Below are 16856 nucleotides of genomic sequence, written 5' to 3'. Positions count from 1 at the left end.
TATGATACATATAGTAACATATTGCATGACAAAGCGCCCTCAAAGATCTTATTCCTACAGCATACATGAAGACATGAACAGTCTAGCAGGGCTAAGAGTATCGTTAAAAGAGAAGAACAAAAGGCAAATCAACAACTTTATGCCAAAACATAAATCAATCATAGTTCATCGCAGCTTGGTTGTAGTTCCATCTGGCGTTGAAACATAACAGAACTTCAGGATGCTTGGACATTTCAGGGATTAGCAACCATTATTGAACCATTTTGATGTTTTAATATTTATTGATATGGTTGTTATTGTGTTTTGAAATTGGGATTCACTCTACGAACTAAGTAACATATAATTGTTCTTTTAAACAATTTGCAGCATTTTAATCGATTTTGAGATATCTGGAGATATCTACTTCCAATATTTCAACATATTGAATCCAATTTCCCTTGAACTTGAGAGATTGTTAGCTCATCCTGAAACCATCACAAAACGATGGCAAAACACTGTCCGCTCTCATCATCAGAACGAGATCAAAGCGTATGTGCTACACCGCAACCGGCTGTGACTATTTATTGACAGTTGTTGAATAAATTAATCATCATAATGCTGTCCTGTTATCAATAGCCGCAGCCGGAGCAGCAGCAGCAGACGGAGAAAGAATAACATCCACCGAACATGACACAAGTGTGCTCGGGATCTCAGATCACTACCCCTGGCTACCCTGGGCGGTATATTGCTGTCCGAGTTGCAAATGTTGTGCTCCCCGAAGCGGAACATCACAACTTCGATCGATATCACGCTGATGTATCTTCTTTTATTGCCGGTGGTAAAAATGTTACTTCTGCTCCGGTGAAAGCTATGTTTAGCGAATTCGTGCTGCGATTGCGCTGGTATCTTCACTAGAAATCACGAGAACGAGAAATAGCGAACACAGCAGCTGCCCTCCCTTGACAACCTTCGGGGGAGCAAAATCGCGATAGATTTCTATAATGCCACCTATAACGATGCTTCTGTTCCCCTTCTATTTTGCACCGTCATCGGCGGTAATGCTGTCCGAGCGACCGATGCCGATTGGATTGGGGTATTATTGTGACATAACCTATGACACCCACATCTTTTCGACAAAGAAGAGGTGAACCTATCTGCTCCAACCTTGCCTCAAATTGCATCCGATCCGATCGGGCTTTCTAGTGGAATTTGAACCATGCAGTTCGAGAGATACACTCGAAGAACCTTGAAGTTGACGAGAGATATGTCGCCTCCATTTGAAGCAATTTGAACTGCAAAGATTGCGCTACACTGTTTGCAGCTTGTTGTCGCCCGGTCGTCATCGGTTGATTGATTGAAATTTCAAATTAGATCATGCGCTCGTTACGATCACGATCACCACGAGTGCGGTGGCTGTTCGGTTGGCGATTGCTTTGATCTATACAGTTTTTTTTTGTCGGCTTGAAGGACTTTGCCAACGATTACCCGGTAATGGTAGGGTGAGAATGAAACGGCCCCTCCACTAATGCTAGGCAGAATGCAGTAGCAATCCTTTGGATGACCTTGGGCTTCTATCCAGCCGAAAAATGCTAAGCGCTAAGAGGGGTGGTCTGAGACAGTTCGTGCCATTTCGGTTGGGAATGTTTGTGCCTGAAGGCTATCGGTACGTTTTATGGGCACTTTTATTAAACGTTTTAATGAGCGCTTAATGTGCTCTTGAGGAATGCTATCTTCGTGATAGAATGGCATTTAAACGAGACTTGTAGACTGTTGCAAGTTGAGTGCAAAAGAATGACATTTTACATGCTAATTTCAGCTTCAAATACTCAACGCTCATATAAAACCGTAAAATTAATGCAATTTTGCATTCACAAAAAACAAATTGCATAACTTTAGGCGTTATTTACATTCAAAATTGTTTCAGGATTAGCCAAACGACAACTTAGCATTAAAAGGGTAACGTAGAAGCCAACAAAGCTCGTTTGTTTAAATGTATAATAATTCAACCTTGTTCAATGCTGATGCATCTTTGCTGCCGTTTCCTTTAATTGACAAACCATTTCACCTGTCAAATTAAAACAAAAAAAAAAACACATCCCTCCATCGGCAACCATCCATCCAATGAGCTGCATCTGTCGCCGTATGTAGCACCAAAGTACAGCAACATTTACATTTCCATCACCATAACCATCACATCGTGTAGGAAAAAGGGGAACTCCCCAGGAAAAAAGGCCACGCAGGTTCCAAAACCAACCGAACTAATTGCGAAAAGCACCATGACCATACTCGGGACGTAGCGGAAGGCACCTGTTTTCGCCCCGTAACCGCCAAGGTCAATGTGATGGTGTTTTTGTTTTTTTGTTTTTGTTTCGCCAGCTCCATACGCAATCATTAACGGTCGCGATACGGACGCGAATGTTAGTGTCCCCTCGGGGGTTAATAACAACATCAACAACAACAACAACAACCACCAGAAAAAAGGCCGTCCCAAAAAATGAGAACAACGCAATGCCAAAAGCGAACCAAAAGGGTAAGATAAATAAAACGGTCAATTGAAACGGAAACCCGTTGCGAAACATTGACGACAGCAAAAGGGAAAATATTGTTCAACCACGCAACTGGGAGACTGTGGTGGGGTTGAGACGATCAAGCTGACCAAAGATGGTCGTCACCCTCGGTTCGGGCTGAAATGCGATTTATGTGACATTCCATGCTTGTGTGCCGGAGCACTGTTTTTTTTTTATTATGACTTTCATACTTATGCTCATGCCCGTCAAAATCGGTGAACCGGTTCGGGAGGCCGATGTTTATTCAGTAAAGTTGTTGCAGGGTGCTCGTTCATATGTCGTGTGCAAGTTGTCACCGAAGAGTCTTGGAGGTGTTTATTGGGCAAAAATGTGTCCCCCCCTCACAAGATAAAAATGTGTTTAAATTCACAAAAATAATACGATAGCCCGGGGCCAGCCCATCTGTTAATGGGCTTTAAATTATCGGAACGTGGTGCTGGTGTTCCCCTTTCCTTATGGCGAGCTCATTATCGATGCGAAGAACTACCTAAATCTGTCCGAAAACCCTTCGCCAAAAAGTGCTGGCAGGAATTTACGTGCACGCACTCATAAAGCGTCGTAAAATCATAAAATCATAAAATGAAGATATTGCTAATTTCAGCGTAATTTAAGTGCAATTTAATTTTGCAATCAACAACAACAACCGCTGCCCGTGTGTGACCGGGGCTCGAGCATCTCCCGCTGTCACTCGAGCATGTGCTGGCGTGCGTTTGCGTGTCTCCTCTTCCTTGTGTCCTTACGACAAAGCTTGCGAAAATAACCCACCCAAAGGGAGATGTGGTGGCAGCATGCGAAAAGGGATTTTTTATTGCTCCCTTCCACTCATTACAGCGTCGTCCTCAATGTCTGACATTGCTGTGCGTTTTTTTTGGGTCGAATTTTACCATTAATAATGCTGAATGACTAGGTTCAGCGCGTGCATTTCCAACACCTTTTCTGCGACCGTGTGGAGCAGCAATCCATTGAAACAATGCAGTGCTCCTGCCCTGGGTGTGTGTGTGTGTCCTTTCCCCGAGGGCGTGTGTTTCGTTTTTTAAAAACGTCACGGAAATTAAACATTCCAGCCTGTCCCGCACAAAAGGATGCTATAGCTGAGCCATTCCTTTGCAGGTTAACCGTTCCCAATGCGTGGCGGGAGGAAAGAATGTCCAAGAAAGCACGAAATACCTGAACGAATATGAGTTCGGAGCGTTATCGTTCGTGTGCATGGCGCACCGGTTTCCGTTATTCGTGGTTCGATCGCCCCAAAAGCCCTTTCCCGCGCACGATAAGGGACGATCGATTCGATGAATCCCGGACCCGCGGAAACAGGTTTTTGTTTCGGACCGGCGGAGCAGATTGTCATCCGCGTTTTATCAGTGGCCGGGTGGCAAAAACCCAAACGGGGTCACGCGAAAGAAGCACCAGAAAGAGGCAGTTTGGGGTCAGTTTGGACGGCAAAAAAAAAATCCCCCGCATCATTAGGCCGAGCGTGCAAGTAGGTCGAATTAATTACGTTACGGAAACGGGGGTTTTGTTCTTCTAGAAGTGTGGCGAGTTAACGAGCGTTGACTGGGAAATTGACCCATCGGTGCTCCGTAGCCATCGACGAAGTCAATCAATCAATCGGGCAACTAAAGAGTGCCGTTTGTGGATATTAGAAGGATGGGAAGGGCTTGGCACGGTACGCGATGGTGCGCTGCAGTCCCTTTGGTTCAGTGGAGGAGAATAAAGGCCTTCGCTGAGTGACGTGGATAGAGCAAAAGGGTCAAAGCTGCATAGTGCAAGTGCAGATGGCGCAAGGTGCAGGGTTTGCAGGGTTGGTTTTGTGATTCATTTTTTGTGTTTTATTTTTATTTTCTGTTTTATTTATTGAGACTATGAATCAATTTACATTAATTGGATTAAAAAGGGATATTTCTTTATCACATTTGAATCAAAGTAGGTCGACAATGTAGCTTAAAGGCCGGGCTACATTGATCGTACTCCGTAGTGTAATTTCGATTTTCACTAGCGCATCTGGCGGCGGCTGTCGGAAGCATTTTGCCAAACAATTTGTAGCCGCTTCAGAAACTATGTTGTTTTTCCTTGTTTTTTACTAAAACTGGACTGAAAAAGCTATGCAATTGATAGATGAATATGTTGTGCAACTATTTCATCCATTTTCGCTTAAAAAAATGATGAAAAAACCAATTTAAATTTGAGATTCGGTACGACCATTCCCTCGACGGCCAAAAAAAGGTTCGGTCTGCCGCCGCCAGATGCGGTAGTGAAAATCGAAATTACATTACGGAGTACGATCAATGTAGCCCGGCCTTAAGAACTAGTTTAAGCAATTACAATATGTTAAGGCCGGGCTACATTGATCGTACTCCATAGCGTAATTTCGATTTTCACTAGCGCATCTGGCGGCGGCTGACTGAAGCATTTTGCCAAACAATTTGTAGCCGCTTCAGAAACTATGTTATTTTTCTATGTTTTTTACTTAAATTGGTCTGGAAAAGCTATTCAATTAATAGATAAATATGTTGTGCAAGTATTTCAGCCATTTTCGCATCAAAAAACGATGAAAAAACAACTTAAATTTGAGATCCGGCATGACCATTCCCTCGACGACCAAAAAAAAGCTTCCACCAGCTTCCGCCAGATGCGCTAGTGAAAATCAAAATTATACTACGGAGTACGGTCAATGTAGCCCGGCCTTTACAGTCATTTACTCAAGCATTTATCAGTCGTTTATTGAAGAATTTGAAAAGTAAAAAAATAAAAGGTATTTTTGTCATAATAATCTTAAAACTGCTCAAAAAGATTATTTTTAAACATTAAAACCTACAAAATGATTTTGAAATGGTAATTGGTGATTTTTTCCCTGAAACATGGATGTCCTGAAAAACCCTTTAATGTACCACTTTTGTTTACTTACAGATATTAATGATTCTCTTTTTCTTTCCAGCCATTGGTATTATATTCGCTTTTTCGTAACATATTGACCTACAAGTTATTTACTTAGAGAAAAAAAGCCAACACAGGGCAAAGTGTTGGAGTGTAAAACTAAAGGTCAATATACCCATTCCCATAACGTAACGTAAAAAGGGATAGAAAACGTTAGTATTGGAAACCACACAACAAACAAAAAACCTCAGTAAAACGTAAAGTCAACCTAGAAAACATGTTCAAATTTGTGTTGCAAAGCGATTGAGAAAGCAGCACAAAAAGAACTGCCTTCCCCCTTGTGCAGGAGAATTGCATGTTCGCATGTTGGCGCAAGACGAACGATAAATCTTCGTTACCACGGCCCAAGTACAAGCTGGCTGCGCTGTGTTTTCTGTTTTGGGGCGGTTTTTTCACTGAGTTGTTCTACTGAACCTAAAATATAAAAAAAACCCTCCCCTCGCTATGCTCGATTAGCAAGCGGTCAGCTCAAATGGTTTGGGCGAAAACGAACGCTCTCCCTCCGCAAGAGAAAAAGCGGTGGAAAATTAAAATTTATTTTCACCCCCCAAAAAGCTGCACTGCCCTTTGTGTTGCTTGCAAAGATTTATAATCTGATGTGATGTTTTTTTTTTGTTGTACTGTATTTTGCACTGCACTGACCGAGATTGAACTTGGGAACAAGGCACAAAAAGCCCCCCCCCCTCTCTCTCGCAATACGTTTGTCTTAATATTTTGCTGACAGCCCGAATTTAAACTAGAAATCTTTATTACGGGCGAATTTACGTTAACGCCGAAAGCTTTCCATTCCAATTTAGCACATTAAGAGTGTAGTGGCCGTTAAAAATTAGCCAAGCCAGGGTAAGGCATTCCACCACACGCGAAGAATGCTTCGCCAGGTGCTTTTTTACGCCTTCCATTAGCGGGTGAAACTTTCCAACTTTTCACCAACAAAAACGGTGAAAAACTCTTCGCAAACAAAGCACGATGCTTTCTCCTGCGAGACGCAAAACTAGGTCGAAGGATATATCCGCATTATGGGGATGTCATTTAACGGGAAACTAACAAAGCTCCTTTCTCCGACAGCAAAACTATTTTTTAGTTCCTTCTCAGAAAAAAACTTCAAAAAACTTGGGAACTTTGAACCTGAACGTCAGTTTCCTGTGCATTTTCAAACTTTCGAAACGGAGTTTTAAAGCCCGCGAGAGATACTTACGTTTGTTGACAGCTGGCTGGAAAGACTCATGACCTGGTCCCGGGCGTCCGCTAGTTCGCGCTTGAGTCGACGCACCTCCCCTGCCTGCCGTTCCTCGGTCGACCCGTACAGGGACGAGCCGCCCGATAGTAGTGACGCCTGACTGCCATGCACTGGGCAGAAAAAAAACAGGGGCAAAAATAGGATCCGATTAGAACAAAATGACGATCGAACGCACTTCCGCACTACCAACGCTTACCGTCATCGTTCTTCTTCGGGTAGGTGAGCCGACTGCCGGCACTGTTGCCGGCGTGGGTCGGCGAAAGCAGCCCACCGAAGCCGCGCGTCGGTGGTGTCGGTGAGGTCGGCTGACTCCACGGTACCATGCCACCGTTGCCCGGATGCACGACCGTCCCCACCGGCAGACAGTAGTACGGTTCAATCTCCACGTCCGGGCCGCGGCTCAGCATCGAGGGATACATTTTCTCCGACTTGGTCGATCTGTATTGGGTGGAGAAACGGGAAAGCGTGAGGGGAGCATGTAAGTTGCGGATGTATTTCGGTGTTAAGAAGTCGATCTCGCGGTTAATGTCGTTACGGGTATTACGCGCATGAACATGATACACACTACGCAAGAGGTTGTCATATGCAGATTGCAATGGTTAGGAGAGATAGCGAGAGAGAGAGAGAGGTGAAACCCTCCATAATAGAGATGGAAATGAAATGTGTTTAAACGGCCAAGAAGATGGCATATGAAAGCTGGACACCAGAGGACAGATGGATTTAGTAGATGGCATGCAGCAAACAGGCACCACAAACGATCAACATTCGACTTGATGGAACTGGAAAATGGTCTTTGGAGGAAGGTTTTGAAGTATGGGGCAGAGCAGCAGCAGTGTTAGCGAGTTGTGGTTGTTGGTGACGACGGTATGCGAATAAATATTTAAATCGCAAACAGTTATTCAGATTTTGAACTTCTGCTGCGCTTTGCACCGTTTCCCAGGGTAAAGGATCCTGGGGCTTGAACTACCACGACGACGACAACCACGACGACGACAACCACGACGACGACGCAATGCGACGCAAACATCTATAAATGGTCAGAACGAAACTGGGGGGGTTGAGTCGTAGCATTTTCCTCCGGTCGATGTAGTCCGTCCCGTCCATCACCCAGCGAAGACCGGGCATGGTTTGGGTCACTTTGGTTGAGGTCCGCTCGCAGCTCCAATGTCCAGTGGCACAAACACAGAACGGAGTTCACATCTCGAACTTCTCCGTCCAGGCGACTGTCAAACATCTCTCTCCCTCTCGTCAGCCACATTTATGATGTGGCGTAATGTAGCGTGTATGCTGGCAAACGGAACCGGCCACCGTAGCCCACCATCATCGGTACGTAAATAAGCGGCCTCAAACGGGGCGAATAAATATTAAAGTGACGCGACATTAGTGACAAGGAAGGGGGAGGGTAGGGTCAATATATGCGAAACGTGTGCACGGTCGTGGTGAGTGTTCTGGGCTGGTTGCGGGTGGCTGCGGGTTCCGCTTTTGCGTTTAATGAGAAAGTTAATCGGTGTCGTGCAGACACCCAATATGGGACGTAATGTTTTGCGTTTTGGCGCAAGGCTCTAAGTGGAAGCTTCGATGCTCAGCTCAGGAGCCCCATTTCGCCCCGTCTGCTGTTTGGGGTCTGTTGGGCAAAAGCTAGCCAATCAATACGTTGGCGGACGAAATAACTTCATCAGACGCCCTAACCTTTCCAAGGGGCAAACTCCACCTCCAATAGTCTCATAAAGCGCCGACAAGCCCGTCTCCGGCATGCAATGTGTTTTTTGTGATCGTCAGCTACTTAATACGATTTTTACGACCCGATGAGTTTTACGATGACTTTAGCTGCTCGTCTCCCAGCATCTTCTCGGGGAAGTTACATTAGCGTCCATTGTTCATGTAAAAACCGCTGAAACCGGGAATGCCGGAAAATTCCAGCCCATAGCCAACGGTTCAGCGCACAACATTGACGATCTTTGGACGATGGTGCGGCAAAAATGGCAATAATCTGCACAGGACAAACTCAGACATTCTTTCCAACATTTCATGCCACTGTCCACAAGTACCGATGCAGTGTACGAGTGGAGAGAGGAACAAAATGCAACCCAGAAGAGAAGAATAATATTATCCAACTCATAACTGGGAACGGCACGGCAAGCGAGTCGGGAGCATCACGGAGCAAAAAGTAGAAAAAACCCATTTAATTCCTTCCATTGTCTTATCACGCACTGACTGGACCGGGCACACGGCCGGACGGTCGGTCGTCCGATGCACAATCCCGTCCGTCCGTAACAAGCCAAGGCCACTCAAAATGCAATAAAACAAAGTAAATTTAATTAAAAACTTTTTAATCTTATCACACCCACAACACTCTGCTGCTCCGTGTGCCCGTTTTCGTATGATGGGAAAAGCGTAAAGTCTTCATAGAGGAGCGGAGGTCCTACTTTAAATTCAGCTTCCACGGAAGACTGAGCAGCAGTCCTTTCGCAATGTCTTCATTTTGTAGGTGCTCAAACACACACACACACACACACACACACACACACACACACACACACACACACACACACACACACACACATACACCCAGTTCCGTTGACTAGAGCACGTTATCGATCAACCCCCCTCACAGTGTGCGGGCAGTCGAGAAGAGCAGGTGCGAAAGGCGAAAGTATTGGGAGCTGCTGGATATTGATTGGAACGCAGCAGGCACATCACCGTCACGTGCCTGTCGTTTATCCTTTTTGCGTGTGTGCATAATTCATAGCCCGATAGTCAGTACACCTTGGCGGGCGTTGGGAGAGTGCGAGATCAGTGCGGAAGGCGCATCGCCATAATGACGGCTGTCAATCGGACTGCCAAAGGTGGGCAGGAGAATGAAGGCAATGCGTCGGTTGTGCGAAAACAGAGTAGTTGATTAAGTTCCACACTTCAGGAAGCAAAAAAAAACTGCGAAAAAGAAAACATCCCAAACATCCCAATCAACCCCAAAAAAAGCCTGCCATACTGCCACGTCCTGCTGCAGTGGGAAATACATTTTTCCAACAGTTGCCACACGCTCCTGCGTATGTGTGTGAGTGTGGTGAGCTGTGTGAGAAGGTCTGTGAGTCGTGTGAGGGGCATGCTATGAATGTTCATGGACCATATATCGATTTCGGTGAGGTCGTATGGGGTCGTTTTTTGTTGTTGTTGTTGTTGTTGTTGGTGAATGCTGATGATACTACGACCGAGTTGGTGTTTTTTTGTTGGTTGCAGGTAGGTTAATAAACGGTATGTACCTGGGGTAGGTCCTCTCTTTCAGATAGCTATCCAAGGGAGGGCGTGAGAAGAGAACGAAACAAGAACGGCATATTAAAGGTGATGCGAGTGGTGATGACACTTGCAGAAGTCTTTTGCGGACGGAGTCCACGGCACGCGTGACTAGTAGATGCAAAGCGGGAAAGAAGCGGACAAATAAAATCCACACTCTACGACGGTGTCATCTAGCTGCCGGAGCAGCAGCAGCAGCAGCAGCACCAGATGGCATCCGGTGGAGCAGGTAAGCGAACCGAACAGAATAAACATAACCATAATGTGTGACAACACAGCCAGGCGGGTGGAGAGGGAGTACACTAGGAGTTTTTGGAGGTCCTCCAACGAGGACACACGAAGTTGGAATCGATTTTTTGGTGAGCAAAACATACACAAAAGATGCACAGAGCTTAGGAATAGGACATCGCAAAGAAGCAAAAGAGAAAAAGAGTATCTTAAATGAAGCAACAAAACACGTTTAAAGCGCAAAGAATACATTGAGAAGAACCTAAAATTGCCTTTTCTTCCAGAAGACTGACGCTGGCTGAATGTCTGGGAACATCTCCCAACAACACTTATACTCCTTGGGAGACTAAACGAAACACACAAACACAACCGGAACCACACCTCGGACGCGGATAATTACCTGATGCTGTTGCTACGGTTCAGCCGCGGACTGTTCATGGTGGCCGACTGTTGATGCAGATGCGGCTGTTGCGTTTCGCCGCGCGTATGATGCAGCAGCTTGTGCGGCCGGGTAGCTGGGCCGGGCGAACCGGTCACCGAGGCGGCCACCGCCGACGACGGGGCCGTCCCGTGCGCGATGGCATCGAGCGTGGTGTCGCCCTCGGACAGCCGGCTGCTGGCCGTGTTCGAGTGCTTGAGCCACATCGCGTACGAACCGTAGTCGGGCTTGACCTCCGCGTACGTTTGCGTGTCCGAGAGGCTGCCGTCCGCTAGCTTGGCGGAGGCGCGATTGGACATTCTGGTATGGTTAGGACAGTAAGGATACATAGAAAGTTGAGGAAGTTGTCGTCGCAAAACCAAACAGCGAGTCGTTGGAAAGCCGTATCGGAGTGGAGTTCGTTTAAAGGGAACGTTTAAAGGAAGAGAGAAAAAGAGACAATGATGTTAGTTCGGTTAGGTTGTGATGCAAATGATGCCACTCGGTTAGCAGGGTGAAACGGGATTAGTCCAGGACAGAACACACAAACCTATGCTGGAAGACATGCATATCTAAACCGGGCTTGGGCAAACTGTGCGTGCCGGAGCCAAACCTTTCTTTCACCGACTGGCTGAGCTGGGCCGCGCCGGGTCCCGTGAGCGAGAAGCTGCGATATTGGGGATGTTGCTGGACTTCTAAAATGAAACGGTCGAGAGCGAATAGAAAACGGATTAGAGCTCGGAAGTTGTCAGCAAAAGAGTGCATGCGACGACTAAACTTACTAGCTTGGAAGTCGGCGGTGGTCGTTTGGGTGCCGCCGGACACCTTCAGCTTGCTCGAGCGCGGCACGGCCGAAACGTGGGCCGTTCGTCCACCTTGAAGCAGATTTTGTCCCTGTTGCTGCTGCTGCTGTTGCTGCTGGTGCTGTTGCTGGTGTGGATCTACACCGTTCGCTCGTTTAATGTAGCCGAAGCTTTGCGGTACACCGGCCGCCGATTTGGCCCGACTCGAGCCACTCTTCGACGATGGCGTGCTGCGGCGTGACTGGCCCGGGCTGGATCCGGTCTTGTCCTTACGGCCGCCGGTCGGGCTGGGCGGCTGGGAACCGTGCTGGCTGCCCCCGTTGCTGCTGCTGCCACCGTGCCCGTGCCCGTGTGGGCCCGGTTCCGGCAGCTTGCCCCAGTACTCGCGCCCGTTCGGTCCGACCGTGCTGCCGCTGCTGTGCCGCGCGCTCTTGCCGTTGACATGTCCGGAGTGCTCCATTGCCGGTGGGTTCGTTCCCACACTGTCCAGATGGTCGCCACGGCTGCTACGACATCTGGTGAAGGGGACAGAGAGAGAGAGAGAGAGAGAGCGAGAAAAATCACATTAGTTATATGCACACATCGCTGCACTTGTCAAATGGGGCATGAAACAACAGGAGAATGGAGTACACGCGCGCGGGTTATAAACGATATCTGCAGAAAGTGAATTATCCTTGCGAAATAATTAAACGCCCGGCCCAGGATGGAACCGGAACTGCTGGAAAAGGGAAACGCTGGCATGCATCGGTCATATGTCTTCCGCCCCACGGAAAGCCGCCCAGCTTTGGGTCCAGCCTTTCCAGTTGTTTTGCATACGAAAACACAACAAGCGCCTCGGGCAGAAGGAAGCGATAGTGGTCCGGCGTTGAGCGTTCTCTGTTTGCTGTGTATGTGGTACTTATTGCCTTCACTGGCCACCGTGTACGACGGCTCGTTTTGATACATTTCCACCGAGTCGCGACTGTCCACTGTCCTTCCCATACAGGCCTGGCAGGCTGTGTGTCGTTGTGCTAGCTCTTTGAGTGGAAGATTTAATGCCATTTCGCCTGCTCCGGTGTATGGAAAGTCGCGGGATGTTGTTGCGCTGATAAAGCTTAATTTAATTTCCCCTCCGGACCGTGCGCGAACATTGTGTGCGCCGTTGTTTGCATGTGATAAAACCCGAGTTTGTATGAGTGAAGGCAGACACATTAGGGCCGTCAAAAACGGCAAGCTCGGCTCGTTGGGAATCATATTTGATGGCTTGTAGAAGAAGGTAGGACCAAAATTATGGGAAGAAGTTTTGCTAGTTAGTTTGAAGATAAAGCAAATTAAATAAAAATAAAATAGTTCATGTAACTATTTTTAACTCGATACAAATTCAAAACATGGAAAACAAAATCGATTTTTAGGTGCTTTCTATTTTGAACCCTCCTTTTTGGCACCGAGCACTGTACTCCAATCAGCCCGAGCGCTATGCAATCTGCACAACACACAATCACCATGGGCTGTTTGCTGGACACTGGGTTGCGATTTTAATATTGCATTGTTGGTATGAATTTCACTTGAAACTTTTCATGTAGAATCTTAAATAAATGATTTCTTTTCCACCGAAGGAAAGAGGATCGAAATTAACTCTCTAGACGGAAATAATAGCACAAAATGACAATGAAAGGATAAAAGACTGGCCCGTGCTGGCATGGTGACTACAGTTACAGTTGCTACTCTGGAAGACGCCGACAGCAAGCGGTCGATAAAACGTCGTACCGAACACGCCTTTCCCCATTGATGAATATTTAAAACCGACACTGTGTGCGCCTGGCCCTGGGTATTGCCACTATTTGCACCATCGGGGGGGGGGGGGGGGGGTTGGACGAAGCCGCCGGAAGACGTTGAACGACGAACCACGGCTTGCCGCCGCTTTTCAAACAACGACAATCTGACAATCATGCTTGCCGGGTGGCAGCATACTAATCAGTGCGATTTACATGCGGTAAACAAGCCGAACCATGATGCCGCTCGCGATGCGATGAGATGGGTCGTTTGCAAATGAGATATCGGAAAGTGATGCCCGGGATCCGTTTCTTACGGCAATAGGACCGAGTGATCACGCATACACATTTGCATGCATTACGAGGTCGGAAAAGCAAATCGATCCGCTTTTAATTGCAAAATCACTTTGACTTTCAAAGTATTACAAGGGTGAACGTGAAATGTTTCATCGGAAGTGATTTATTCGAGGATTTAATCGAGCCTGGTGTCATGTTTAAATGATCTGTGATGTGATGTTTACCTAGGGAATTCTGGTATTAAAATCAATCAATGACATTAAAGGACCAAAAAGAACCACAACGTTTTCGATACATATTTCAACAAAAATCCTAAACCAAAAGCTTCTCGGTTGTCCCAGGTCAGGAGCACGGGCTAAAAACTCGGTCAACAGCCACCTCCATAGCTACACCTCCAATTCTTCACTCACGCCATGACGATACAAAAACAGCGCAGCAGGCGTCTGGTGGTCTTTTATTTACAACCAACCGCAACACACCCATTTCACGCGAATGATGGCCGTGCCAAAACGCAACCGAACGGGGGTTGTACCAAAAGCCGCCGCTCCGGAACACGGAACGAATTTATTAATGCGGATAATCCTTCAACCCCGTCTTGAAGCCATCGTGTTGGCTTCTTCTTCAACGGAGCTCACACAGCTCAGCTTTGTTCCGCCTAGACACATCCCCCCCCCGCCCCCTCTGCAAGCACCAAGAACAGTTTCTGACGAGACGGATTAAATCGCCTGAAGAGTTGCGGGCGGAGTAAATATTGACCTGCACAACGGCTTTGCCGCAGCCCAACGGCTTCACGGAGCAATTCCCTTTAATTAGTCATCCGCGTGACAAGCGACTCGCGTCTGCCCTTCAGTTCCAAGCTCCGCCACATTCTTAATTGAAATTAATGGAGACGCATGGTACGGTGCGCGGTCTCCTTGTCGCTCGATTGCTTTGCCCCAGGAGCGAGAGGAGTTCGTCTTATCACTATCGGTTCCTTGAATTGTGCTGCATATTTTTCAATTCTGTCATTCATTTTTTTTGTATTTGTATTGCTTCTCTCCCACTTCTCTGGTTGCTTCTGCTCTGCTCTGGCCACAATTCCCGAGGCAGGCGCGTGTTGTTGTCCGCCGGCCACCACCAAATGGAATTGGTTCCAATTAGGATGGAAATAATTTAGATTACATTGGTGCGCCGTCTTGTTCCCGCTTCAAGAGGTTTCTTCTCTTTCGTTTTATAATTCCAACCCAACACTTCGATCGTAAAGCATGGTTGAAATTGAAATGTTTCTTCAGATTGCCAAAGTGCACTTTCCCAGGTCTTTCTTTCTCTTCCTCCCGCTGCTGATTGCACTGAAGTGCATTGGCCAAGTGGATCCACTCATGGGGCAAGTCGGTCGATAAAGTGCATTACGTTGGTCTGGCCTTGTAGAAAAAGAGCTGCACAGAAGCTACCGTCCCGTGGCTAAAATTGTACGAAATGGAAGGAATCTTAAGGAGGTACGTTCTTGCGACTAGATCTACAAGTTCGCCAGGCAAATAGTCAAACGCTACAGTCGACCGATGTTTCCCATTTTTCCTTTCGCAATTGGTAAAGCAATTTTGTTACGCGTTTTATTTTCACGCACGCGGTGAAGTTTGGGCAGGCCGGGGAAGCGCACAGGAAGAGATTCTTTGATTCGACCAATTTATTTCGCTCATCACGCCACCCTTAAGTGCTGTGGGCTGGGTGGACACTTACTTCCCCCAAACTACCTCTGATACTCCACCGTGTGGTTCCAGATTCGGTTGAGCTGGAAGTGGTTTTAAAAATGAAAAGTGTCTTTTGAGTTGTTGTGGCTCGTTTTTTCTGCTTTAAAGTATTGCTTTACTCGTTGCCCGAGAGCGAAGTTGGCCAAAGTTGTCAAGTAGCGGAATGTAATTTTCAATGAAACGGTTTCAGCGTTTTGCTCACACAGGCAGAAGTTTGTTTGAGATTTAGAACAAAACGAACCAACTTTGACAAAAGCATGCGGGCACAGCGTTACGTTTATGGGAGGTTTGTAAATCAAGGCAGATTTTCGGTCCTTAACAAGCCGAAGTGCGGAAGAGATGACAAGAAAGTATTGATTTTTTTTTTATTGGTGTAAAAAAAGACTCTGATTTTGATTTAAAAAGTAAATTTGAACAAAATAAGTAAATATTCATTTTAATGTATGCATCCTGCATGACAAAGCGCCCTTAGTTATGCAATTTGCTAAACAAATTAGCTCTATCGAACTCCACTTTGAAGGAAAAGCAATTAAAAATAGTAAATTCTATCTAATTTGATTGCAAATCGCTTATGGCGATGGTTACATTTTAATTGTCTTTCCTACCAACCCATTGAAAAAAGCCAAATCCTCTCAAAATAAAACTCTAAATTCATCGATTGCTCACTAGTCTGGGCATAGCGTTAACCCACACCAGACAGAACCGTTTGATTGGATGGTTTGGAGGGCTTTTCCTTTTTACGATCCCGACCAGCATCGATTTGACACAAACCAGGATACTGCGATGCGGTACATGGTCGTCGAAATGCTATTAAATCTGAAAAAAAAACGATGTCACCAACCGTGTGTGTATTCTGGTTGGTTAGAGCGCGTCTGTCTGTAACTTCCTCTCAATTTGTTTCTGAATTGGTGAGCGATGTTGTAACAGACGACGGGGAGGTTTTGGTTTGGATTTGCACATTGTCCGAATGGGTAGTTAAATTAAAGTGGTTTAGCTGTTTTTAAATGGAAGCAAAAAATGGAAGAGACTACAAACCACAACACTTCTCAATAATCTCATATAGGAAGGCTGTAAAACTCATCAACGCGCACAACGGTGGAGCAAATCGAACGGCAGCTTCCCCTTCCGTAGTGTTCGTATCGTTGGCGCTCCCCTCAAAATGGATCAATAAAAATCGATACCTCTCATCAGTAGGTAGTTGACTGTGTACAAACACCCTTTTTATAGAAAAAAATAAAAGAGCAGTATGCAATAATAACATTTTATCGATAGCTGCTACATTTCCTTCCGTCTGCTTCTGGAATGAGCATTTGAAGTGCTAATTAAACTCGCTCGATGCATTGATCCTCATTGGTTTTTGTCGGTCAGCAGGATGTTTTAAGGAAAAGATTACAAAAAGGATGCAAAAGGATCGGGTTGTTTATGGTGCAAAGAACAAAAGGCAGTAAAGTGTAGCGAAACGGCGGGAAAGACCAGGCACGGTTAAATCCAATTAACGGCCAACGCCGCCAACGAACCGGCTGGATCCGGCGTCATAAATCATATGCAATTCATGCATACAGGATAATCATGTCCACCGCAAACAGCAAGCGTGACACACACACACACACACACACAGTGGGACACT

The 16856-nt window shown here is 46.3% G+C and overlaps 1 protein-coding gene across 1 annotated transcript in view; it reads right to left on the bottom strand.

Moving 5' to 3' along the window:
* LOC121597072 (protein sickie-like) overlaps positions 1 to 16856 on the bottom strand; it is a 216720-nt gene that overhangs the window by 67770 nt on the left and 132094 nt on the right. The window contains 6 exon segments of the mRNA XM_041922567.1: positions 6673 to 6824; positions 6911 to 7152; positions 9975 to 10001; positions 10634 to 10972; positions 11202 to 11346; positions 11434 to 11969. Coding sequence (XP_041778501.1) covers positions 6673 to 6824; positions 6911 to 7152; positions 9975 to 10001; positions 10634 to 10972; positions 11202 to 11346; positions 11434 to 11969 — 1441 coding nt within the window.

This window comes from Anopheles merus, chromosome 3R, assembly GCF_017562075.2.
Source record: "Anopheles merus strain MAF chromosome 3R, AmerM5.1, whole genome shotgun sequence".
NCBI classification, from domain to species: Eukaryota; Metazoa; Arthropoda; class Insecta; order Diptera; family Culicidae; genus Anopheles; species Anopheles merus.
The sequence above is the reverse complement of the archived record's forward strand: the minus strand, read 5'-3'. Positions and strand labels throughout refer to the sequence as shown.